The 24720-nt window shown below is 46.6% G+C and overlaps 3 protein-coding genes across 3 annotated transcripts in view; 2 read left to right on the forward strand and 1 right to left on the reverse strand.

Annotated features, from left to right (window-relative positions):
* Positions 1 to 14023, forward strand: part of WDR59 (WD repeat domain 59) — a 257231-nt gene extending 243208 nt beyond the window's left edge. Inside the window, exon 27 of the transcript XR_009556193.1 lies at positions 14011 to 14023. The gene's annotated coding sequence lies outside the window, so the exon portion shown is untranslated. The remainder of the gene's footprint in view (positions 1 to 14010) is intronic.
* Positions 1 to 24720, forward strand: part of LOC132582285 (fatty acid 2-hydroxylase-like) — a 95934-nt gene that overhangs the window by 34692 nt on the left and 36522 nt on the right. Inside the window, exon 2 of the mRNA XM_060253823.1 lies at positions 9904 to 9996. Within this exon, the coding sequence (XP_060109806.1) occupies positions 9904 to 9996 (93 nt within the window). The remainder of the gene's footprint in view (positions 1 to 9903; positions 9997 to 24720) is intronic.
* CIAPIN1 (cytokine induced apoptosis inhibitor 1) overlaps positions 9769 to 24720 on the reverse strand; it is a 68637-nt gene continuing 53685 nt past the window's right edge. The window contains exon 9 of the mRNA XM_060254137.1: positions 9769 to 9780. The gene's annotated coding sequence lies outside the window, so the exon portion shown is untranslated. The remainder of the gene's footprint in view (positions 9781 to 24720) is intronic.

Raw genomic sequence — 24720 nt, forward strand, 5'->3', positions numbered from 1 at the left:
GTTTAGCGAAGGCGGTGGCGATTCCACTACTGCTGCGCGCGCACACCACGACGACAGCAGCCTCCTCCTTTTTCTTCCCCCTCCTTTTGCCTTTCTCAACACCGCCCCTCCCCTTCCTTCTGCCTCCTCCTCCTCCCGCCACGGCTCAGTTCAGCGCCGCCGCCTCCTTCTCTGGCGGAGAAGCGAAGCACGTCCCCCTTGCTCCTCAGGGTCCTAGAAGGACCCAGATTCGGGGCTCGCCACGCTTCTCCATAGCTGCTCCTCAGGCTGAGCCCATCTCGGAGGAGCAGCTACGGAGAAGAGGCGGCAGCCGCGCAGCGGCGTCGCCCGCTCCTTGGCGCCGTTTCCCACCCTTCCCCCGCTTCCATTGGGGGGGGGGCGGGGGAAGAGGCTGGAAAAACTGGGGTCCCCCGCCAGAGCGGGAGGGTTGGGACCCCTACCCAAAGGTCAGGACAGCAAGTAAGGCAAGATGGGAGACACATGAGGTTAGCCTTGTTTAGCGACAGGCCGAGAAGATGGGAAAAGATGATAGGAAGTTTAGAAATGAGGTTGTCCATTTGGACAGGGGAAAGTCTATAAGTTGGCTGGCAAGCAGAATGCAGTTACCCCATAGACCAGTGGGTTACCACCCCAGCTAAAAAGCAGTGAGTATTATTCAAGCCAAGAAGACAATGTCAAGCTGCCATACACCATGTCAAGCCATTGATCCATGTTGTTGACTATAAGATCCTGACTTCATGATACACAGTTCCCGAGTCTGTCCCTGGATGTGCTCCAAGTTTGCTCTTGGAGTTCTCACCTGAAACACAAATTAAAGGTGCTTGTGGGACTAGAATTTGGGAGACGGGACTTCAGCCTTCCAGTTGTACCATTTTCCTAACCTGAAATGACTTTGGAGAGATGCTGTTTGCCCTACCGAAAAACTTATGTGTTGCCCATTGGTACAAGAATAGCCCACAGGTAAGGCACTTTTCCTTAGTGGGACTAATAGTGTCTCCATTAATATTCAGGGCAGGAAAATGACATTGGGGTTGGAGGTTTAATCCTCCTTCTCTGTGCACTGCGTTCCCAATCTGAATCAGCCCCAACACACCTGAGAATCATAGTTTCAGCAGGGAACTCTCACCGTGCATCAACCTGAAAGGACCTAGGAACAGTGTATTGTGTTATTGAGGCCCTCTAAAACATATGGGCTTCTCAGGGTCTTGGACAGAGAAAGGTCTTCACACCTGCTACCTAAGATCCTATAAGTGAAGAGAGCCTATAGGGTGAACCTCAAGCTTTCTGCATACCATGTGGGGCTCAGCTGCAAGCCTTCCCCTAGAGATGCTCACCTACATTCCCTGCTCCCCCCGATGTTGCACAACCAGCATAGATAAGCACCTTATGCAAACAGGCAGCAGGAAGATGAGCAGTTTCAGTCTGGTGATGCAGACTGATAGGTTGCCCAGAACAAATGAAGGCAGGAGATCTGGGAGCTTCATTTCGCACAGCAGCACTACATTGCTCATCTCGCTCACTTTCAGGAGGATTCTGGGTGCTGGGCAAGCATCCCAACAGGATTGCCTCATGTCTACCTGGTATCCCTCATGGGGGAGAGAGCCACAGGTGTCTGTCAAGATCCAGAACAGTTGGCATGCATCTTGAGAGCCATTTGGTGTAATGGTTAAGTGTGTGGACTCTTATCTGGGAGAACTGGGTTTGATTCCCCACTCCTCCACTTGCAGCTGCTGGAATGGCCTTGGGTTAGGCATAGCTCTCACAGGAGTTGTCCTTGAAAGGGCAGCTTCTGCGAGGGCTCTCTTAGCCCCACCCACCTCACATGGTGTCTGTTGTGGGGAGGAGGGAAGGTAAAGGAGATTGTGACCTCTCTGAGATTCAGAGTATAGGGTGGGATATAAATCCAGTATCATCATCTTCAAGCAGTCCCAAGCAGTGCAAGCAGTTTTGTCTAGAAAGGTTGGGGTAGCAGTTATTTCCCCCCAGTTTATGGCCATTAACATCAAGGCATTGAAAGTGGGTGGGGGGGGGGTGCAAGTATTTCAGGCACCTGTAAATGTTGCTGCGTGATATGTTACACATCCAGCAGAGGCACATTCCATAAGTTGTTGCAACTTAGCCGTTGGATTTCTGTATTTATCTTTCGGGGAACATGCTTTTCATTCCCCTGGGGTGGTAATTTCTTCCCCTGCGCCATGCAGGAAGTCCCAGCCAGTCTCAAAAACAGTTCCCACAAGTCCCAGTGCCCACCTGCAAATGAGGTTGCCCGTTGCATCTCTGGATGTTTCACTGCGGGGGCCACTTCACCATCCACATGGTGACTTGGGGTTCAGAACTGATAAGGCAGATACTGCCTTTTTCTCACCACTCCACTGAGTAAAGTTTATTAAAATAGTTCTAACCCACCTTGCCTTTTGACTCAAGCTTGCAGCCTTCCTCCATTCTAAGGTATTTTCCTGGCCCTTCAGAATCAGCATGGGAGAGTGACCCGGGGTACAACAAAATACCTTGAGCTGCCCCTGCTTCCTGCTTCAGCCCTGCCTGTAGTCAAGTGACTTTGGATACTACCCTTGAGGGTCTGCATCGGCGAAACTGTTGAAGCCGAAAGGAAAGCAGAGAGATAGGCAGCTTTCATCTAGGGCGGTGACCTCACTCCAAATCCTGACCAGAAGGAATTGAGCCCAGAATAGTGGGTTCATTCAGAAGCACCAGCTCATTCAGAAGCACTGGCTTTAGGGCTTCTCCAAAAGCAGGTAATCCAGACTCCTGGAGTGCAACCCTGTGCAGAAGGGCCTGTGGCTCAGCGGCAGATGATTGGCCGTGCATGCAGAAAGCACCTGGTTTGGTCACCAGCATCTCCAGTCAAAAACCAGGAAATGGATGATGGGGAAGAGCTGAGAGCTGGAAAGAAATCCTGCCTGTTGAAGTAGACAAGACTGACCTTGGTCCAATGGTCTAGCCCAGTACTTTGATGTAAGCCTACTGAAATCAGTTGGCTGTGACTCACTGGGGTTAGGCTGGAGTAGCTCTGTGTAGGATTGCACAGTTCTACATGTAGTCTTTACAGGTGGGAGGGTGGATGCAGTAAAAATAATCACGGATGCATGTTAATTTATTGTCTCTGTACACTAGCTATGATACATAATGTTCTACGAAATATGAATGGCGCAATTTCTAGGGTTGCCAGCTCCAGGTTGGGAAATAGCTAGAGATTTTGGAGGTGGAGCCGGAAGAAGGCAGAGTTTGGGGAGGAGAGGGAGTTCAGTGGCGTATAATGCTGTAGAGTACATCTTCCAAACCTGCCATTGTATCCAAGGATGTGAAACCAGGGTGTGAGTAAGTTATATAGACAGAGCAGTGCCAAATTGAAATTGTATCCCTTGGTGAGCTGCCTGAGGAAGAATTCACTCTGAAAGTGGATGGAAGCAGCAATCCAGTTGCAGCCATACCAAGTGCAATTCAAGAAATATCTGGGGACTTTGGGGGTGGAGCCAGGAGACTTTGGGGGTGGAGCCAGGAGACATTAGGGATGGAGCCAAGATCAAAGCTGTGACAAGCATAATTGAACTCCAAAGGGAGTTCTGGCCATCACATTTAAAGGGATGGCACACCTTATCAATTCCTTCCTTCCATAGGAAATAATGAAGGATAGGGGCACCTTCTTTGGGGGCTCATAGAATTGGACCCCCTGGTCCAATCCTTTTGAAACTTGGTGGGTATTTTGGGGAGAGGCACTAGATGCTATACTGAAAATTTGGTGCCTCTACCCCAAAAAACAGCCCCTCCAGAGCCCCAGATACCCGCAGATCTATTCTCCATGATTTTCTATGGGAATAAATCTCCATAGGGAATAACAGAGTTCCCAGCAGCCATTTCCCTCCCCTCCCCCCGCTTTCCAACGACCCTGAAGCGGGGGGAGGGCCTTCAAACCGGGGGATCCCCTGCCCCCACCTGGGGATTGGCAACCCTAGCCACACCATTTTGGGCATTGCAATCACACCTGCATTGGACTTCAGGAAGTCCTACAAACAAAGAAAAAAACATTGTATATTGTAAAATGGACTGTAAAATAATTCTAAATTAATATGTGAAAAATACTGTGGTTTAAAACTTTGTTTTCAATATATGTATTAGTTAGAGTTCTCATGGAGTATTTCAAGTTATATACCTTCTTGTATCCAAGGGCGCTGGCCTCTGTAACCTGGAGACCGGTTATAATTCCAGGAGATCTCCAGCAATCTCCTGGAAGTTGGCAGCCCTGGCAGTTGCATAGTTAAACATGTGCTCCATTGTTCCAAAGCATGAAAAGTGCTCATCAATCTCCTGTTAATGTGAATGCACATGTGTGACTGTCTTTCCCTCCCTATTGAGTGTGTAATGTGGCAGTTCAGATGTTTTAGTTTCCTGGTTGCTGCATTGTAGCAATTTCTTTCACCACTTCCTGTAATGACTGTGGTGCAGCTTTTTCCTCCCCTCTTCCATTTTAACCTCTCAACAAGACAGAGATTGCTCCAGGGTCACCAAGCAAGCCTCCACAGCCGACTGGGGATTCTTGCAAATCCTAATCTGACACAATAATCCCTGCACCCCCACCTTTTTCTGCCCAAAGCAGCAACAGCACAATGAATAAAATAAAATATTTGTGTGTGGGGGGGGGGGGGGGTAGAGCATAAACCAGGTTAGGTCCTCACTCTCCCCAGAACTTCTTTGAAAGGATAGTTTTTGCCTGTTTCTAAATCAAGAAGGAAAAGACCTTCCCTCTCAGGCATAGGGAGTTTCAATCCAAGGGGAGGCCACCAACTAAAAGGCCCTGCTCCTGACAACAGCTGACATGGTCTCCAGTGGAGGTGGAACAAAATGCAGATCTGTAAATATTGACCTGGCCTTGGCGGCACATTTTAAGTTCTTCTCGTCCTAGTCCATTGACCATTGTGCTGTGAAATTAATAGAGTGAAGCGTACCTGGCAGAGCTGTTGACCGTGTTCTTTGTTAATGGGTAGCTCAATAGGGAATTGTTGTCAGAAGAGACATGCAGCAGCACACTGCTGCATGGAGACCAGGTGCCCTCCATGAGAACCTTTTGCATCCTAGAAATAAGCCCAGTATTCCAGAAGAGGTCTGATTCGCTGAATGGAACACAGCTTTATCCAATGCTAGGACTCCCATCAATGGCATACTCGAGTCTTTAGTAGCACAGCTATACTTTGAGCACAAAGAGAGAGGCAGTGTTTTTAACAGCAAGCCCATCACCCACTGTATAATCTTGGGTTTATGAATTGCAGGGGCATACATATCCAAGCAAATCACATACTGGTTTAGCCATAGAGAGTTGGCCTGTTACAGGCCAAGGTAACTGTGCTGCACTGCAGTTTGCGTATTAGGTAACCTGAAATCTGGGATCTTTATTGCAGGTACCAGTTTGCATGAAAGGAAGATGTCCTTGAATGTAACATGACCTGAAAAGGAATGTGATATGAGTCCTGTAAAAATGTGGTTCAAAATATCTTTTTTATTACTGTACATAATTGTAACTCATACCGGCATATAACCTGACCTGGACAGCCCAGGCTAGCCCAGTCTCAACTGATCTCAGAAACTAAGCAGCATTGGCACTGGCTAGAAATTGGATGAGAGGCCTCCAAGAAATACCCGGGTCATGATGTAGAGTCAGGCAATGGCAAACCAGCTCTGAAGATCTCTTGCCTTGAAAACCCTGTGAGATTGCCGTAAATCAGCCGTGACTTCATGGTACTTTCCACCACCATGTGAATATAAGACAATGCCCTCTAGGCTTCCCAACCCCCCCCCCCCCCCGCTCTGGCGGGGGACTTCTGGGTTCGCAGCCTAATCTCCCGCCCCCCAGAAATCGGGAAGCGGGGGTGGTGGGGGCGGGGTGGTGGTGGGGGGAGAACATACCTGCAGGCTTCATATTGTTGAGATCCTGAGCCGTTTGTAAAATGTGTGGCCCCTTTAAGGCTGGGCAAGGAGCAGGAAGAGCTTCGGAGAACAGCCCCTCCCTTTTTTCTTTCGTTTTCACAGCAAGTAGAGTTCTCCAATCTGGTAAGTATTTGTGTGTGTGAGAGGGAGGGGGTAGGGGATTCCCTGGTTTGGAGGCCCTCCCCCCCTTTAGAAAGCGTGGTGGGGGGGAGGGAAATGTCTACTGGGCACTCTATTATTCCCTATGGAGAACGATTCCCATAGGGAATAATAGGGAATTGATCCGTGGGTATTGGGGGCTCTGGGGGGGCTATTTTTTGAGGTAGAGGCACCAACTTTTTAGTATAACATCTAGTGCCTCTCCCCAAAATACCCCCCAAGTTTCAAGAAGATTGGACCAGGGGGTCCAATTCTATGAGCCCCAAAAGATGGTGCCCCTATCCTTCATTATTTCCTATGGAAGGAAAGCATTGAAAAGGTGTGCCGTCCCTTTAAATGTGATGGCCAGAACTCCTTTGGAGTTCAATTATGCTTGTCACATCCTTGTTCCTGGCTCCACCCCCAATGTCTCCTGGCTCCACCCCCAAATTCCCCAGATTTTTCTTTAATTGGACTTGGCAACCCTAATGCCCTCTCTATCTTTACTGGAAAAATACCGAGTCTTCCTTTTGGGTAAATGCAATAGTTGAGACTTTTGTACAAATCGGCTATTGCACAGATACCTTTATGGCCAAACAGATGCTACTTTCTTTTAAAGCTTGTGAATCAAAACCTATGCAGATGGCTTAGTGGGAGAGCATTTGCTTTGGACACACAACATCTCAGGTTCAAACCTCGGTACCCTCAACTATATAGATCAGTCCCTGGAGAGCTGCTGCCGGTCAAAGCAGGCAATACTGACCTTGATAGACTTGGATTTGACACAGTAAGAGAGCTTCATGCATTCAGTTTATGCACGTGCCTGGATAAAAGAGCCCTTTCTGGAACACAAGTAGATGTGTAATGGGACTCTAGCACCAACTGTTCCAACTCCACACCTGCCTTATTTGTGGGGTGCCTCGGGGGGCGGTCCTCTCCCCGATGTTGTTTAGCATCTACATGCGCCCCCTTGCCCAGATTGCCCGGAGGTATGGGCTGGGTTGTCACCAGTATGCTGATGACACCCAGCTCTATCTACTGATGGACGGCCAGCCTGGCCAGAAAAACTGGACCTAGCGTTGCAAGCCATGGCAGGGTGGCTCAGGCTGAGTAGGTTGAAGTTGAATCCAGCGAAAACAGAGGTCCTTTGCCTGAGCTGTGGCGGCCTGGGAAGGGAAATCCTCCTACCAGTTTTTGATGGTGCGCCATTGGCCCAGAAACTGCAACTAGTGCAGAACACGGCAGCCAGACTGTTATTGGGACTCCCTAAGTGGGAGCACATACAGTTGAGGCTGCGGGAACTGCACTGGTTGCCAATTGTGTACCGGATTAGTTACAAGGTGCTGGTTATTACCTTTAAAGCCCTATATGGCCGAGGACCTGCCTACCTTAAGGACCGTCTCTCCCCATATGTTTCCCAGAGGGTACTGAGATATGGTTCACAAAATCTATTGACAATCCCTAGGCCGAAGGAGGCCAAACTGAAAGTTATGAGAGAAAGTGCCTTTTCGATCACTACTCTCCACTGGTGGAACCAATTACTAGAAGAGGTGTGGGCCTTGTGGAGCCTTACCCAATTCCGCAGGGCCTTCAAGACTACCCTCTTTCAACTGGCTTTTTCTTAATGTGGAACCTATTGTACCGTCGTCGCGTAAAATTGTAAGATGAGTAACATCGAGACTGTAGCACCAAACTAATTCATTGGTTTTTAAATTTGATGGTTTTAATTAGATGGTTTTAATGTAATAATACATATAATTGAACTGTAATATATTATTGCTATGTAACCAGTGTACTGTTATTGCATTATTGTAATGTTTGCATTTTATATTATGTTATGTAAGCCGCCCTGAACCTGCTTCAGCGGGGAGGGCGGGATATAATTAAATATTATTATTATTTATAATTATTATTATTTCCTCTGGTATACGAAATAAAAACATCATGATTAATGGCTACCCATTATATGCAATGATGTTAGAAATTATATCTATAAATCAAATGTACTGTTAAAAACTCATATCCAAAACATTAACAATTGTATAGTTTGCACATCATGAACTTATTCACAACCAAACCTCAGATTCAGCAGGAGCACACAGGAGTGCAGCTCCTGAACCTTTGTGAGGGTTCCCCCTCTTCCTCCTCACTTACCTTGTCCATTGAGTAGTAGGTGCAGCTGCATAACAATCCCTGGATCAGAAGAACGGGCAACCAGCCAGCCACCAGGGGCTTTGCCATGCCCCCAGCAGCCCTCATTAACCCCTGGAGAAGCCCTATGTCACCTTTTCTTCACTTCTTATGTGATTTTGGGTGACTTGCTGGCCTTTAGACTGTGGGGGGTTGGGCCAAGGGAAGCCCCAGGTGAGTGAGGCCTGCTTGGGCTGGCTGGACCTGTAGCCAGCCTAAGCAGGCCTCGCTCACCTGGGGCTCTCCTTTCTTGCATCAGGCTGCTTTTGGCTGGGGGGGCATATGCTAATGAGCTCCCCCACCTATTTTTCTACAAAACAACCCCTGTTCACAACCTATGCAGCATTAAACAAATGTAGACTTATATTTCACAATGTGGACAGTGTCAAAAATTACAGCTAAAAAATGGTCCAACTGGGTGTATGCATACCAAAAATGGGAGCATGTCGAGAACCTTTTGCTAATGCTGTTTAAGGAGAAAAGCTTTGCTGTGCTTTAAGAATTAGATTAGCTACTCAGTGTAACATCACAGAATCTCCGTCGATAGATAGTAGATAGTACTTGGAGCTTAGTGTGTTATTAGTGAGTTCTTTATTTTGTAATGAAGTTCCAGACTAAAAGCAGCTTGTGATCATCTTGGAAGCCAGTTTGACTTTGAAGAGGACAGGTATTGAAACGAGCAGATGCCTGGGGCGTTCGTCAGTCAGAGCTTCTTTTGTCTTCGATGGTTTTCTATCACGTAACTGTTGGAACTTTTAATTGGGAATTGTTAAATTATTTGGATGGATTTATCATTTTGCTTATGGTTTCGTATGTATTCATCCAGTTGGAACTCCCAGTATCCTCCCCCTAAAAGTTACTTCTTAGGTAACTAGGAACCCAATTCAAATCAGGATTCCAGGAAGAGGTTGCTTAGGCATGCCTTGTGGGCAGGGCATGCCTACAGGAAAGGCAGCAACGTTGCTGAACCCAACTTTTCAGGATGAATCTGTACCCTGCCCTACATACTGTTGTTCTGACCTGAAGTGGCCCTGGAGAGCTCCTGTTTGTCCCAGTGGGAAAACTTGCAAGTAGCCCATCAATACACACAAGTTTTCTCAGAGAAACAAATAGCTGACCCCCGGGGCTGTTTCAGGTCATGATAAAGGCATGAGGTGGGTGGGTTAAGGCCCCTGTTGTTACAATCCTGATCCAAATCATATTCCCAAAGACCCAGAAATTAATTTTAAAAGAAAAAAAAGCATTGGGAACTCTGTAAATTCAGAATTGTAAGACCTTAAGGTTTGCAGGTCTGTGTTGGAAAATACCTGGAGACTTTGAGGGTGGATCTGGGAAAAGGTGGGATTTTAGGAGGGAAGGGGGCCTCAGCAGGGTACAATGGCACCCTTCAAATCAGCCATTTTCTCCAGGGGTGCTGATCTCTGCCAGCTGGAGATCAGTTGTAAAAGCGGGAGAGCTCCAGGCTCCACCCGGAGGGCTGGCAACTCTAGGACCCATGGTAGTCCCAACAGCTGTGTCATATGTGGCTGGGCCTGCTGCAGATGGGCTGTCTGCCATCCAGTGACAAAATGGGAGCCGATTGTCCCCAACTAAGCCAGAATTTACACTGACTCTTCTTTACTTCCTTTTGTCTCCCAGAATGATGTGAGGACATGCACCTCTGCCAGCCCTTCAGTGACTCTAGAGAAAGAGGAGATGGTTCCACAGTGTCAGTCAGTCGATATGGATAAGGTAAGGACAGAAAGTTAATATTGAACTGACTGCAATTTGGGTTAAAAGCCAAGCCACAAGAAAGCTGAAAACCACCCTCAAGGTAACCTTTCTCAGGGAGTGTCTTGAACTAGGTGTGTGCTAAGGGAGTCAACTCTTTTTTCACGTATTTGTTTCTTTCCTGGCAAGGTTTTTACATTTCTCTCCCATTTGCTGTTGCTGTAAAAAATACTGCATCTGCCAAAAACCAGGTTATGCACTCTGGACTGATCTTGGGTCACTCTGAAAGGCAAAAAGGATAAAGGCATGGTGTGGGTGGGTTAAGGCCCCTGTTGATACAGTCCTGATCCAAATCATATCGGGCAGGCAAAAAGGGACTATGAGGAGCATACTGCAAAAAACATAAAGACTAGCAATAAAAATTTCTTCAAATATATTAGAAGCAGGAAGCCAGCCAGGGAGGCAGTGGGGCCCTTGGATGACCAAGGGGTAAAAGGATTACTGAAGGAGGATAGGAAAATGGCTGAGAAGCTGAATACATTTTTTGCCTCCGTCTTCACTGTGGAAGATGAGAAGTGTTTGCCCGCTCCAGAACCACTAATTTTGGAAGGGGTGTTGAAAGACCTGAGTCAGATTGAGGTGACAAGAGAGGAGGTCCTACAACTGATTGACGAATTAAAAACTAATAAGTCACCAGGTCTGGATGGCATACTTCCAAGAGTTCTGAAAGATCTTGAAGTTGAACTTATGGATCTCCTGACAAAAATATGTAATCTTTCATTGAAATCTGCCTCCGTTCCTGAGGACTGGAAGGTAGCAAATGTTACCCCCATCTTTAAAAAGGGTTCCAAAGCAGATCTAGGAAATTACAGGCCAGTCAGTCTGACTTCAATACCAGGAAAGTTGGTAGAAACCATTATCAAGGACAGAATGTGTAGAAGAAGAAGAAGAAGATATTGGATTTATATCCCGCCCTCCACTCCGAAGAGTCTCAGAGCGGCTCACAATCTCCTTTACCTTCCTCCCCCACAACAGACACCCTGTGAGGTGGGTGGGGCTAAGAGAGCTCTTACAGCAGCTGCCCTTTCAAGGACAACCTCTGCCAGGGCTATGGCTGACCCAAGGCCATTCCAGCAGGTGCAAGTGGAAGAGTGGGGAATCAAACCCGGTTCTCCCAGATAAGAGTCCACACACTTAACCACTACACCAAACTGGCTCTTAATGTGTAGGCACATTGATGAACACAAGTTATTGAGGAAGACTCAGCATGGGTTCTGTGAGGGAAGATCTTGCCTCACTAATCTGTTACAGTTCTTTGAGGGGGTGAACAAACATGTGGACAGCAACATTGCTGAACCCAGCTTTTCGGGATGAAACTGCAAGAGCCAGTAAACACAAAACTGCTGTCATGGAACTGGCTCTAACATCTGCCTGGAAAGCAGCATGAACAAGACAATTAGTGAGTCATGGGTCATAGATACCACATGGAGCCACTGTGTTCCTTGAATGCAGGATGCAGCATCTTCTAAGGCTGCAATTGAGGGTGTCTTAAAGGCATAGTAGGTGCAACTAGGTGGAGGCACCAGGCTTTTGCCCATCCTCACAAGCAACAATAGGAGAAAGGTCACTGAAATTTGGGACAATCTCAGACCAACAAGGCTACTGTGACCCATAATTACTAAGAATAGTATGACAATACAACTTAAAACAATTTAAAGCAGAACAGGTATATTATAAAGGGCCAATGTACAAAATCCTTTCGTTGGCAACAATAATAATGTCCAATTCCAATAGTAATATTCACATGCAAGTTCACTTTGAACTTGTCTGTGAATATTACTATTGGAATTGAACGTTATTATTGTTGCCAATGAAAGGATTTTGTGCATTGGACTTTTGCCCATACTCAAGAAAAGAGATTGGATTTATACCCTGCCCTTCACTCAGAGTTGGAAATGTACATGAACCAAACCACGAATCATGAGATTCATGGTTCATTCTGAACTGGTTTGTCTGATCTCGCTGCACCCAAACATGAAAATGAACCAGCCTTTTTTCTTGGCATGCTGTTTGGTTCATTTTTCCAGACAGTCTGGCATGATTCCCCAGCCCCCTGCGCTTCTGGTCAGTTTCCATTGAAACTGACTAGACACCATAGCTCTGCTGTAATGACCTTGGAGAGCCAGAACTGACCAGAAGGTAGGGGGCTGAGGAGAGTGGAGCTGCCACTCCTAATTCCTTTCTCCAAGCTTCCTGGGAGTGAGATGGACCAGAAGCTGCAGGTTGGCTTCCCTTTTTTTCTCCAACTTGATATATTCCTAGGAGAGCAGTTTACTGGGGGTATCTGCTTTGGGGGGCTGTAGCTTGCCCCCCCCCCCAAAAAAAAAATCCAATTTGCACCAGACTTGGAGAACAGGTAGAGGAGAGTCCATGCTGTCCCGAACTGAATGAACCGCAAATCATTCAGGAAATTCGGAGGGAAATGAACCAAACTGGGTAACCACAAAATGAAATGAGCCACCATTTTCTCATTCTGTGCCCATCCCGACTTGGAGTCTCAGAACAGCTTACAGTCTCCTTCCTTTCCCCTCCCCACAACAGACACCCTGTGAGGTAGGTGGGGCTGAGAGAGCTCTCAGAGAGCTGCTCTTGACAGAACATCTCTGCAAGAACTGTGGCTGACTCAAGGTCACTCCTGCAGCTGCAAATGGAGGAGTGGAGAATCAAACCCAGTTCTCCCATATTAGAGTCTGCGCACTTAACCACTACACCAGATTGGCTCTATATCCCCCTATAGATATCTATAGCTATCCCCCTTGCTGACATGCAGACACTTGTCTTAAATATGAACATTTCCAGCCCTCTTTAAATGAAGCCTTTAACAATGCAAAGCCCCAGGTTCTAGCCCTCTTTAAATGAAGCCTTTAATAATGCAAAGCCCCAGAACTGCAGATAACAATCAGACACACCAGGCAGCAACAACTGTTTCAGGTGCAAAGTAAACAATTCCACCTTTAAGCCATGAGAGAAGGACATTATCACTGTATGAGGTCATGGGAAAACCATAGTGTTTATGTCAAGTGAATTTCCCTTGGGGGACAATTCAATAAATGGGGTGACACTACAGAACATGCCTTCCCCCCTCCCCTTCTGAAGTTAGCTCCCCCAGCAAAAAGGAAGAAATTACAGCATCAGAAACATGAGTTGTTGGATAGGTATCTCAGAACCACTGGGGAAACGTTGATGTAGCTGTTTCACTGGACTCCTGGAATGTGTTAATCAAAGCTTAGTAATGTCGCACTTTCTAATTTGTTGCAATACCTGCAGGAAGGACAAATAGATTTAAGGGCAGCTTCTATCCAAGTGCTGTGGTTAGGCTAAATGCAGGGTTATGAATGGTTGTTTTAGATGTAGGCTAAATGCAGGGTCATGAATGGTTATTTGTTTTAGATGTATTTAAATGGTTTATGTATATGTCTTTTTCTTTAGTGTTGATGTGTTGGTATGTTTGTGGAAGAGCACCTCATTTCGTTGCTCTCATTTTCCTTTTTTGAGAACAATGACAATATATCATATCATATCATAATTATTTTGTGGGTCAGGAATTTGTTCACCTTTTTTTTTTTTGCTGCCCATGGGGATTAAAAAAAAAGGTTTTGTTATGTTTTTCTTCCCAATGGGGACTCACACAAAGAATTGATTTTATTTAGTCCGCTTGTGGAGAGGGCGGGATAGAAGTTTAATGTAATTAGTAAATAAATAAATTTAGTTTGATTTATTGGTCGCTCTTCCCTGGTGGCAGAGCTCAGGGTGGCTTACATCAAAGATAAATACAATTAAAACAGCATTAACACTAGAACCATATAATATCCAGATGCTGGAAGAATTTCAGTACCACCAGCCCCCTGGATCAGGGTATGTGGAGGAATGGTGGGGGGTATGAGAGTGCCAGGCTGTTGCCATCCTCAAACAAATGCCTGGCGGAACATCTCTGCCTTGCAAGCCCTACAGAAAGATAGTAAATCCTGTAAGCAGACATGAATGTTCTCTTGGCAGTGAGTTCAACCAGGAAGGGGCCAGGGCAGAAAAGACCCTTGTCCTGGTCAAGGACAGCAGGATCTCTCTTGGGCCGGGTGCCACCAGAAGGTTCTTATCACTACAGCATAACACTCTTGCAGCGGCATACTGATAACAGGTTCTGACACAGTACTTTCTTCCTCTTTGTTGGGGGAGCTAACTTCAGAAGTGGAGAGGGCTGTGGATCAGGGGAAGAGCATCTGTTTGGCATACGGAAGGTCCCAAGTTCAATCCCTAGCATCTGTAGCTGACAGGATCAGGTGACTTGAAAGCCCTCTACCTGAGAATCCAGAGAGCCGTTGCCCTTAGTCAGAGAACACAGTTTGATAGAACAAGGGTCTGATTTGGTAAAGGGCAGCTTCAGGTGCTCAGCCTAGTTACTTGCTGCTGATCCTGCTGTCCCAAAATGTACTCATTTATCCCCAGGCCTACACTGTTCATTAACATGCCACCAGGCATCTGACAAAATGGACTCTGGTCCCTTGAAAGCTAAAGCCATAATAAATCTTTGAGTCTTTCAGGTGTCAAAAGGCTGGCTCCTTAGTTGTTTTGGGTGGCAGCAATGGATCGTGGCTACCTTTCTGGAACTAGGCAAGGACAGAGCTACGTCCTCACAAAAGTTACCCACAAGGTAAATGGCTTCAGGTAACTCAACCAAGACAGCCAGCCAACACTGCAGTCAGGGATGGGTCTGCCGTGTAGCCGAGGTAAGGCTTGGCATGGTCATGTCCTTGAATTAATAAGTTCAGATCTGGGCTAGCGGGTGAGGTCAAGGCCCTCCCCCCAAAACTGGTCTTGGAGGGGATCTCTCAGGAGAGAATCTGACCATTGTGGTAATGTCACAACTCAATTAAACAAGAGGCTCTGGTCATCTGTCTGAGCCACATCCAAGCTCGCTTCAGACAGCACACATAGGACTGTGCAACAGGTGTGTCCAGGGCTGCATCTCTCGCAGCCTCCAAAGAGATTGGTTTTTTCCCCTTGGCTGATACCATACAGATAGGGTCCAAAGCTAACCTGAGCCAGCTTTATAAGTACCACAGAACATAAGTGCCCATTGGGGGGGGGGCGGGACATTAATTTGATAAAATAAATAAATACAGCTTATTCAAAAGAATATAAAATAAAAGCAATATGAAAGGGTGGAATCCGTGGAGAGCTGTGAAGCCAATGAAAGCTTCAAGTTGGAGCTAGTTTGGTGTAGTGGTTAAGAGCACACACTCTGATCTGGAGAACCGGGTTTGATTCCCCATTTTTCCTCCACATGTAGCCAGCTGGGTGATCTTGGGCCAGTCACAGTTCTCTCAGAGCTGTTCTCTTAAGAGCAGTTCTCTGAGAGCTCTCTCAGCCCCACTTACCTCACAGGGTGTCTGTAGTGGGGAGAGGAAGGGAATTTAAGCCACTGAGATTCTGAGAGAAGAGTGGAGTATAAATCCAACTCCTCCTCCTCTTCCTCCTCTCTTGGATCTGGCCTTGTGTCAGTCCGGTCTCTCTCAGCCACAGGGTGGATATGAGGATGAAATGGAGGAAGGAGAAGCCCACTTGGTGTAGTGGTTAGTGTCGGGCTAGGATTGCGTGTCTCCAGTTCAAATGGTAATGCTGCCATGGAAGTGAGCTGGGTGACCTTAGGGCCAGCTGCATGCACAGCTCACTTCACAGAGTTGTTGAGAGGGCAAAATGTTTAGGTCCCCAGTGGAGAGAAAAGTGTGATATCAGTTACATAAACAAGCAGATAAATAGAACAAGGTGTGTTGCCCGGATTTGCTCAGAGAAAGGGTGGAATTAAAGAAATGTTCTCAGTAATCATACATAGCCTAGCCAGTCGTTGATTTGTGCTGCGCAGAGAGATGTGATTTATTTATGTTCCGTGGCACTTATAACTGTCTTGCATTAGGTTCTTTCAGCATCATAATTTGAACAGTACTTATATCTGTGCATGCTCTTTCCACTTTATCGCTCTATAGCCACTTGGAGGGACTAGGCAGGCCTGTGGCTGGCTGTGGAGGAGGTGATAAGGACCTTTTCCATGCTGGCAGTACCTGTCCCCATCCCCTGAAACAGTGCTGCCCCAAACAGGCTCTGAGGATCTCTGCTGATCCATTGTCACAGCGGACTTTATTTCGATATTTATATGCCGCTTTTTCTCCCTGAGGGCACCAGAGCAGCTTACCACTTGGTTCCCCCTTCTTCTGGTTTGTCCTCGCAACGACAGCCTTGCTTGAGAGCGTGCAGCTAGTCAAGCCATGACCCTGCTCAGGTTGTCACAGTTTGAGGACTCATTGAGAGGATGGGAGCAAGACTTAGAAAGGCTTCGCCAAGAAACTCATGCTAACAGTTAGAGGCGCAATGCAGCAAGCTTGTCTCCTGCACCAATCTCAAACTGCTCTCCCCCCTCCCAGTTGTTCATGATAACTTCCAGATGAAAAGAGTTCATCATAACTTCCAGATGTTGCTCCCTTCATTTGTTTTCTGTTGGAATCAAGGAAGAATTGCAGCATCCCAATATGCATTTAGTTTGCTGAGGGCCCTGTCCTTCCTCCCCAGCGTGGCTTATGCCCTCTCTAGATCCTGCAGTCCCCTATCAGTTATGACATATACATGTTCATTCAAATCCAGTCCTCATTATCCAGTCCCTTCTCCATCATTTCACCAGTTGTTGAAATGCAGAAGCTCCCAGGTTACAGGGACATTGTGTTACAATACACTTCACATAAGCGACAACTTAACGGTTGCCAGCTCTGGGTTGGGAAACACCTGGAGACTTGAGGGGGGGGGGCGGTCCTGGGAGCCAGTTTGGTATAGTGGTTAAGAGCAGTGGACTCTAACCTGGGAGAACCAGGTTTGATTCCCCACTCCTCCACATGCAGCTGTTGGGTGACCTTGAGCCAGTCACAGTTCTCAGAGCTGTTCTCTCAAGAGCAGTTCCCTCAGAGCTCTCTCAGCCCCACCTGCCTCACAGGGTGTCTGTTATGGAGAGAGAAAGGGAAGGAGATTGGAAGCCACTCTGAGTGAAGGGCAGGGTATAAATCCAATTTTGTCTTTTTCTTCTGGGGAAGGAAAGGACCTCGGCAGGGATGTGATGTCACGGCATCCACCCTCCAAAGCAGCCATTTTCTCCAGGGGGACTGATTCCTGTAGTCTGTAGATCGGTTATAATTCTGGGAAACCTTCAGGCCCCCAGTGGAGGTTGGCAACCCTAGACAGCTTGCCTGTAACCTTCTCTTTGTGTATGCCACATGCCAGGGAAGGTATGCCACATGCCAGGGAAGATCCAATAGACTTTGGACGATCATTCACTGTCCGACTTGACCTTTGAAACCATCCCACCTGTCAACCTCCTGGTGGTCTGTTGAGATGTGGGGACAGGGAGAAGCTGTTTCCTTGTTGTTAACGAATTGAGGGCTAATTTAATCACCCCTTTATTGAAAATGTGGAATTGCTGAATATGAGAGCCCAGGTAAGATGGCTATTATCGGATACAATCTTGTCATCCTTTCGGTGGGAACATTTATAGGTGCAATAATTGAACACCAGAAAAAATGATATGAAGTAAACTGTCTATTTTAACTTCTAATTCCTGCTTAAGGCAAAAGCTGTGTGAGTAGTACAAGATAGTTAGTTACATTAGCACCCCCAGTCATTGCCTGTAGCACAAAATATGTGTGCCATCATTGCATTTGGAGTTCTCTTGTCTCTGCTCAGTTTCACCTGCCAGTGCTTGCAGGGGTGTAGAGACTAGAGTTCTCAACCTGGAGATCAGCTGACATTACAACAAAACTCCAGTGCTTGAAGTTATGGGTGAGTGGGAGGGGTAGGGGCAGGGCTGTGATTCTCTGTGGAAGGGTGCACATCAGTTGTTTTGCAGGGGTCTCTCTGAGTGTCCTATATTGTCCTGAGGGCCTAGCGACCCAAGTGACTTCTTGCAGCGGCACAGTGAGGAGGGCACTAATCGAGGCCTGCCAAGTGCCTGAGAGTTGCCTTTTATAAGTCAATAGGAGCACTGTCCATGAAACTCCCAGCATGCATTTGGTTTGACATAACCGAAGGCAGAGGTGGAAACAGTGTCGTGTGGTTGGGCCCATCTGAGTCTCTCCAGTATTCTGAGACCCACAAATGCTGCTCCAGAGGAGTAGAAGAAGGGACTGGATTTATATCCCACCCTTCACTCAGAGGCCTAGAGCAGCTTACAATCTCCTTTCCTTTCCCTTCCCCTCCCCACAACAGACACCCTGTGAGGTAGGTGGGGGATGACAAAGATCTGAGGGAACTGCTCTTGAGAGAACAGCTGTTTTGAGAACTGTGACTGGCCCAAGGTTACTCAGCAGGTGCCTGTGGAGGAGTGAGGAATCAAACCTTGTTCTCCCAGGTTAGAGTCCACACACTTAACCACTGCACCAAACTTAGAGTTGCCAGCCTCCAGGTAGGGCCTGGAGATCTCCCACTTTTGCAGCTGATCTCCAGCTGGCAGAGATCAGCTCCCCTGGAGAAAATAACTGCTTTGAAGGGTGGACTCTATGGCATTGTACCATGCTGAGACCTCCCTCCCCTCCCCAAATCCTACCCTCTCCTGGACTCACCCCCAAAGTCTCCAGGTATTTTCCAACACAGACCTGGCAACCTAACCAAACTGGGTAGGAAAACTTGAAGTCCAGAGTCTGACTTGTTATGTAGTCTGACAAAGGAGAGGGAAGAAAGAGTCCTTGGGCTCGTGTTGTCCTCGTGTTTCCATACATGTCTTGGCCATCCACTCTTCCAGGGCCAGAGTTCCCACCATGCAACTTGAGAGAGAGAGCAGGTGCCTCTTTTCATTCTTTTTTCAACCTCCAATTTAATAAGGGAAGGATTAATGGTTGGAGGCTTAACTATACCAGTATCTATCCCTGGGGTGAAGGAGGGACCAGGGAGCAACTGATTGCTGTCTCTCCAATTTGCCAGTGAAATCAGAAAACATCCTGCTGTGCCAACTGCTATGGTTCTTACAGTCTGCTTCCCAAGTAAAAAAAATCTCCTGCTCCTCCATCTTCCCTCATATTCACCCTCTAGGGAGCTTCCTGACTGGAATGTTGAAGATATCTCCAAAATTACCTATAGATTCCTTACATTCCTTTTGGCAGCATTATACAGAGAGACTTGTTTGGTGTACATGTTGATAATGTGCTAGTCTTTGTAGCAGGTGTTTTAAAAGGAAGACAGCAAGTGCCTGAGCAAACCCTGAGGCGGAGAAGCCCACAGGGCAACCAGCCTTTTTTCGCACCTTCCACAGGGCGAAACCAGGCCTGATTGATAGAGCAGCACCTTGTGAGCAAAGGCAGAGCAGGAGAAAAACTGCGGGTACTAGTATTAATAATGCACACACTAAGCAATGCAAAGTGGGTCGTGCTAATAGTCTTTGCCGGGGTAACCCAACCTACTTAACATAAGAGCTACATAGAATAAACATCAGATGTTTGAGAGCTGTAAGACACGAATGACAGATGTTTGAGAGCCACAAGAGAGGGAGGGAGGGAGGGAGGGAAGGCAGGCAAATAGATGGGTGAAGGAAAGGTGGAAAGAAAGCAACTTTAGCTTTAAATGCATTCTCCAAGCCACCAGCTGGCTTGGCTTGGAGAAGTGATTTAAAGAGATAAATGCCTTTTCCAAGGCAGCCAATGGAGCAGTAGAGGCTTCAAGAGCCAAATAATATGTGTGAAAGAGCCACAGTTTGGCCACTCTATCTTGAGACAAAATATACTGCCCACTAGCAATCAAACAACAATCACATTAATAATGAAGGATTTTTTTCTGGAAAAAGAGGTGTTGGAACTCTCAAGAGGAAAGTAAAGGAGAAACACACAAATGAAGGAGAAGCCCTCATGAACTTTTAGAATTTTTTTTAAAAAATTTGTTCCACAAAGAGGTTCTGGGACTCCATTCCACCATGTTCCCCCAGAGGAAAACTGTTTATAATAGTAACATTAATAACTAACACTAACCTTACAATTACGTATGAAGTACATCCATCAGTTTTCAAGCTGTCATATTTATTTATTTTATTATATTTGTATCCTGCCCTCCCCTGATGGGCTCAGGGTGGCTAACAACAGTTAAAACAATATAGTATTGCTGTGTCTTCCCATATGGAAAGCTCAGGTATGTCTTCTGCATTTGCTAGATAAGGAAGTCTTCTTGGTGGTACTCCTTGGTTTGATCTGGTTGATCGTCTGACACTTGGTTCTGCAGCCCCTTCTGGTTCTTTAGGTTCTGCAGGTGCGTGGTGTGTGTTGTCCATTGTGCTCAGATGCACTGTTTCTATTTGCTGTGCTTCATTTTTCTCCGTTGGTGTAGAGTCACTGTTATCTACTTTCTTTGTGTTGCTTGATTTCTCCCTTTCATCAATGTAGACCACATTGCAGATCTTTATTGTTTCCATTTCTGGGTTGAAGATTCTGTATCGTTTGCATCCCAGTGCATAGCTGACAAAAACGCCTTCCTCTGCTCTAAGATCCATATCGGTCTGCTTTTCTTTAGGGATGTAAGTGCAGGCCTTTGATCCGGACACTTTTAGATTATTTGGGTTGGGTTTGTGCTTGTACCACAGTTCAAATGATGGGCTGCTTGCACCTTTAGTAGGTCATCTGCTTTGCAGGTAGGTAGCAGTGTTGATTGCTTCTCCCCAATACTTCAGGTAGCTCTGCCTCAAGGAGCATACATTCATGCATTTCAGTGAGAGTGATTTTTTTCCTTTCTGCCGCACCATTCTGTTCTGGAGTGGAAGTATATGGGACTGTAAGCTGATGCTCAATTTGTTGTTCAGTCAAATAATTCTTCATCTCATGTCCCACATATTCCCCTCCATTATCAGTGTGAATTGCTAGTGGCTTTCTTTGAAATCTGTTACTGACCATTGCCACACTTGTCAGGGATGCTCTAGGCTGAACCTGCATTGAGCAAGGGGTTGGACTAGATGGCCTGTATGGCCCCTTCCAACTCTGTGTTTCTATGCTTCCATGATTCTGTATGCTTTAAATTTTTCCAGCCCTTTTCTCTTTAATTAGGTAGGTTACAGTGGATCCTGAGTAATCATCAATAAAAGTCAGCATGTATTAATTCCCACTAGGGGTTTGAGTTTTCATTGGTCCACAAATATCATTGTGTATCAGCTCTTGGAGGTTGTTGCATTTGGCTTGTGCAATGCTGCTTGTCATCCACTTTGCTCTGACACAGTGCATACACCTTTCTTCATTAGGACATCTGTTCATTTGCATGCCTTTAATTAAATTTTGACTTTCAAGTTGACTAGTTACAAAATTGCCCCTGTGTTCTTATCACCTGTGCCATACCCTGGAGAAATCTTTGTGTTTGCATTGCTTTGCAAGGTTTGCTTTTGGCATATAACCCTCAGGAGCGTAGAAGTCCTGATTCAGGATTCCAATTCCATTTAATTCTCCTCTCTGTTTGATAAAACATCTACTTCCCAAACATGCTATCCTTGCCTTGTCAGTGCTCTTACAGCCGCCCTGAGCCTGCTTCGGCGGGGAGGGCGGGATATACATTAAATGTTATTATTATTATCATTCACCAGCTTTGAGACATAAAACCCTTTTGTAATTAGGACCAGGGAACATTTTGTAGAAAAAAAGGTGCAGAAACTCAGTAGCATATCTCATTTGCATGTGCCCCGGGATCTGTGTGCAGCAGGGAGAGAACTCTCCACTGCATGCAAACCCTGGCTGGAGGTTCAGGGGCTGTGTTCCTGTGAGCACCTGCTGAATTCAAGCCCAGAATAGGACCTCCTGGGTTCCTCCATTTGAAAGCTTGCAGTTTATTGTCCCAGAGCCAACACCTTCAGCCATTACAGGGCACCCATCTGCAACACCTAATTTCTCTTGCTTTTGCTCATCTAATTTTCAAAGAAATCGCTACGAGTGCGCGTATGGGCTGGTGTGCGATTAAAGTGTAGGTGAAGGTTTATCTAGGAACTAATATACTTTAAAAAAATGTTTATTTCCCATTTGCTATCAAATGGCCATTTTAAAGATCTTTATGGAATTCTAACACAATATAGACTAACAAACTTACTATCTATTATACAGATCAGTATTGGTAAGTCTGCAAAAAGATACCTGTTAACCCAATATAATACAGCTGTTTACTGTTCTAAAAACCACAGAGTCTCATAATATCTGTTATTTGGTATAATCTCCTTTTTAAGGAGCCAATAATAGTAAAGAGGAGAGGTACCACCAGGCTGCCAGGCAATCATCATGAACCTGCTTAGGCTGTCTGGTTCATAAGTTCAGTCAGTTCTGTCTATTTTTATAGTGATTTAACAAATTCCTAGGAGGCAGAGGGATGGTTTTGTTCATTTTTGTAAAAGTAAGAGGGAGAGGTGACCAGTACTCCCTCTAAGCTGTAGAATCTTGTGAGCAAAAATTCTACTTCATGAGCTACTGGCATTAAAGTTGTGAGCTACTGGCATTAAAGTTGTGAGCTACTGGTATTAAAGTTGTGAGCTACTGCATACATTTGTTTGCTCTGGGGGCATTTTTCCTGAGCTAAGGAAAAAATGTGTGAGCCAGAGGCTAAAGAATTAGCTCACACTAGCTCAGCTTAGCGGGAACACCGGACGGGACTTTTGGTGGGTAATACTGTCTGTGAAAAAACAACACAGAGAGAAAGAGCATGGAAGGGGGAATGGAAAAATCAATTCATGTAGTGATCAGGAAGCCTCAGTGTTTGGATGGAAGAATGTAGAATATAGCTCTTCTACTACAGACCCTCACAGTTATCTATTAAACTGCCTGGTGTAAGTAATGGGTCAAGAGAACTGGGTTCTCTTCACAGATGGGATGCTAACAATTGTGTTATTACTGTGTCCTGGTGGCCCTCCTTAGAGAAAGAAGTCATCTCATCCCCATTTTATCTTTAGCTATGGGTGTGGGGGAGTGCTATTTATTTATTGATTTGATATTTTTTTTAGCACACCCTTCCCTCAGAACAGGCTCAGGGTGGATTACATCATAAAAGACAACAGTTAAAAACCAGTTAAAATATATAAAATCTAAAATTACAGAGCAGAGACTAAAATGGCAAATTCTGCCTCACAAACATGGCCTATTGTCCAGGTCCAACTAGGCTTCCCAAATCCCCTGCCTGGGTGGGGGACCCCAGATTTGGAGCCTCCTCCCCCCGCTCAGCAAAAATTTGGAAAGCGGGGGGAATGGCGGCCCTTCCCACCCAGCCCCGATCCCAGCAGCTTCTCCTCTCCCCTTCCTGTTTCGTCTTCTCGCCCTCCCCGCAGACGCCTCTTTTTCAACCCCCATGCCCCATCCCGGGTTGTGAGGAAAGTGGGGGGGGGCTGTGAGGAAGGAAGGAAGGAAGGAAGGAAGGAAGGAAGGAAGGAAGGAAGGAAGGAAGGGGGAGCGAAAGAGGGCGACGTGGAGCGCCTGGTGCAGCCGGAGAACGTGAATGGCAGAGACACGGCCGGCAGGAAATCCAGCCCCCTCCATTTCGCCGCAGGTACGACCAGCCCTGGCCCTTCCCTTCTCCCTCTCCTCTGCCCCCTCCTTTCCGGGTCTCTTGTGAGGACTCTTCCCTTCCCTCCTCGAAGGTGCTGTTTGTTTATCTTAAGGCTGGAGCAGAAGGAAGGGATCATTTTCCGGCGGCCTCTTCGGGCTCGTCCAGGCTTTGTGTGTGGAGACAAAAGGTGGAGACTGGCATCAGTACCAGTGTGCCCTCTAAGCTGTGGTAGTGTGAGCTAGCCCACAGATTTTTAGCCTCCAGCTCACACATTTTTTGTCTTAGCTCAGGAAGGATGACCCCAGAGCACAATAATTTATGCAGGAGCTCACAACTTTAATACCGGTAGCTCACAATTTTAATGCCAGTAGCTCACAAAGTAGTTTTTTTGCTCACAAGACTCTGCAGCTTAGAGGGAACATTGATCAGTACCCAAACTGGATGGAAATATGGGGCCAGGGTTATGGCTCAGTAATTAGACCTCTCTTCCCTCCTCTCCCTGGGGGGGCTGTTTTTTGAGGTAGAGGCACCAAATTTTCAGTATAGTGTCTACTGCCTCTCCCCAAAGTATCCCCCAAGTTTCCAAACAATTGGACCAGGGGGTCCAATTCTATGAGTCCCAAAAGAAGGTGCCCCTGTCCTTCATTATTTCCTATGGAAGGAAGACATTTTAAAAGGTGTGCTGTCCCTTTAAATGTGATGGCCAGAATTCCCTTGGAGTTCAATTATGCTTGTCACACCCTTGTTCCTGGCTCCGCCCCAATGTCTCCTGGCTCCACCCCCAAAGTCCCCAGATATTTCTTGAATTGGACTTGGCAACCCTAGGTCCAACAGACCCTATTGCACTGGGATGAAATAAAAGGGGACAGGCCAATAACAAGTGACGTCCGCTGCCTCAGTTGAAAGCCTGGTGAAAGAGCTGTTTTACAGGCCCAGCAGAACTGAAGTAGATCCCACAGGGTCCGCATCTCCATGGGGAGCTCATTCTACCAGGCAGGGGCCAGGGCCTTTTTGTCAAGGCCAGATGGATGTCTTTGGGGCCAGGTATCACCAAAAGATGTTGGGTCACTGATTGCAGAGACATCCAGGCCTCATACAGGGAGAGGCAGTCCTCCCTTTTCATCAAGGCCAGATGGACGTCTCTGGGACCAGGCATCACCAAAAGGTGTT

This window comes from Heteronotia binoei, chromosome 14 (genome assembly GCF_032191835.1).
Source record: "Heteronotia binoei isolate CCM8104 ecotype False Entrance Well chromosome 14, APGP_CSIRO_Hbin_v1, whole genome shotgun sequence".
Classification (NCBI taxonomy): domain Eukaryota; kingdom Metazoa; phylum Chordata; class Lepidosauria; order Squamata; family Gekkonidae; genus Heteronotia; species Heteronotia binoei.